This window comes from Corapipo altera, unplaced genomic scaffold (genome assembly GCF_003945725.1).
Source record: "Corapipo altera isolate COAL_440 unplaced genomic scaffold, ASM394572v1 121, whole genome shotgun sequence".
NCBI classification, from domain to species: domain Eukaryota; kingdom Metazoa; phylum Chordata; class Aves; order Passeriformes; family Pipridae; genus Corapipo; species Corapipo altera.
Genome location: NW_020885131.1, coordinates 65,936 through 66,896, shown reverse-complemented (window position 1 = coordinate 66,896; position 961 = coordinate 65,936). Strand labels below are relative to the sequence as shown.

Below are 961 nucleotides of genomic sequence, written 5' to 3'. Positions count from 1 at the left end.
TGCGGAGAGGGTTTTAGGGTGAAACAGTGGAGAAATGGGAGTGGAAGCCATGAGAACAGGGTCAGGCAACCAAGGGGACAGGGATAGGGAGGGGGCAGCCAGGCAGAGCCCCAGCACTGGTGAAGGATCAGAGGGAATGGCCGCAGCCCCCATTTGTGGGATCTGGGACTCCCCAAGCTGGGGAGGTGCCAGGCAAGGGCTGTGGTGCTGCAATACCTGGGGACAGTCCCCGTGCTCAAGGTGTCCCCAACTCCCAGAGCAGGGACACAGCCAGGGCCTCCAGACACCCCATCCCATCCCGACAGGCAGCTGGGCCCATCCCAACTGTCCCCCAGCCATCCCAACTGGGACGGGGCAGGCGGGTGACGGATGCACTGGGACCACGATGCCCGGGGACCACACGGACACCCCTGGAGCTCTCAGGGCGGGGGGTGGGCGAAGGGCAGCCAGCACTGTGAGGGAGGCACCACCACAGGCACCCAGGGATGAGGACCCGGCCCCTCCCAGCAGTGCCCGGCGTGGGCACAGCAGGAATGCCAGCAATGCCTTCCTCGGAAAGGAGGTAACGCGGCGCGGTGCCCGCTGGCACCCGCTGCAGTGCCCGGGGCTTTGCCAGCCACGGCGCCGGGCGGCTCTGCCGGCAGCACCAGCTGGGGCAGCACCAGCCGGGACACACCCGGCCGTGCCCGGCCACCCCCTGTGCCACCGCGACAGCGTGCGCTGGCTTCGGGGATGTGACACCCCCCGGCCATGGCAGCCCCGACTGCAGGGTCAGCGGACAGACGGACAGACTGCAGGGTCAGCAGACAGATGGACAGACTGCAGCCCCAGCCCCGACTGCAGGGTCAGCAGACAGACGGACAGACTGCAGGGTCAGCAGACAGACGGACAGACTGCAGCCCCTGCACTGACAGCGGGGTGAGTGGACAGACGGACAGACTGCAGTCCCTGCACTGACAGT

General features: G+C 67.5%; 1 protein-coding gene across 1 annotated transcript in view; it reads right to left on the bottom strand.

Annotated features, from left to right (window-relative positions):
- Positions 1-419: 419 nt before the first annotated feature.
- Positions 420-961, bottom strand: part of LOC113960459 (microtubule-actin cross-linking factor 1, isoforms 1/2/3/5-like) — a 24,611-nt gene continuing 24,069 nt past the window's right edge. The window contains exon 23 of the mRNA XM_027670055.1: positions 420-791. Within this exon, the coding sequence (XP_027525856.1) occupies positions 420-791 (372 nt within the window). The remainder of the gene's footprint in view (positions 792-961) is intronic.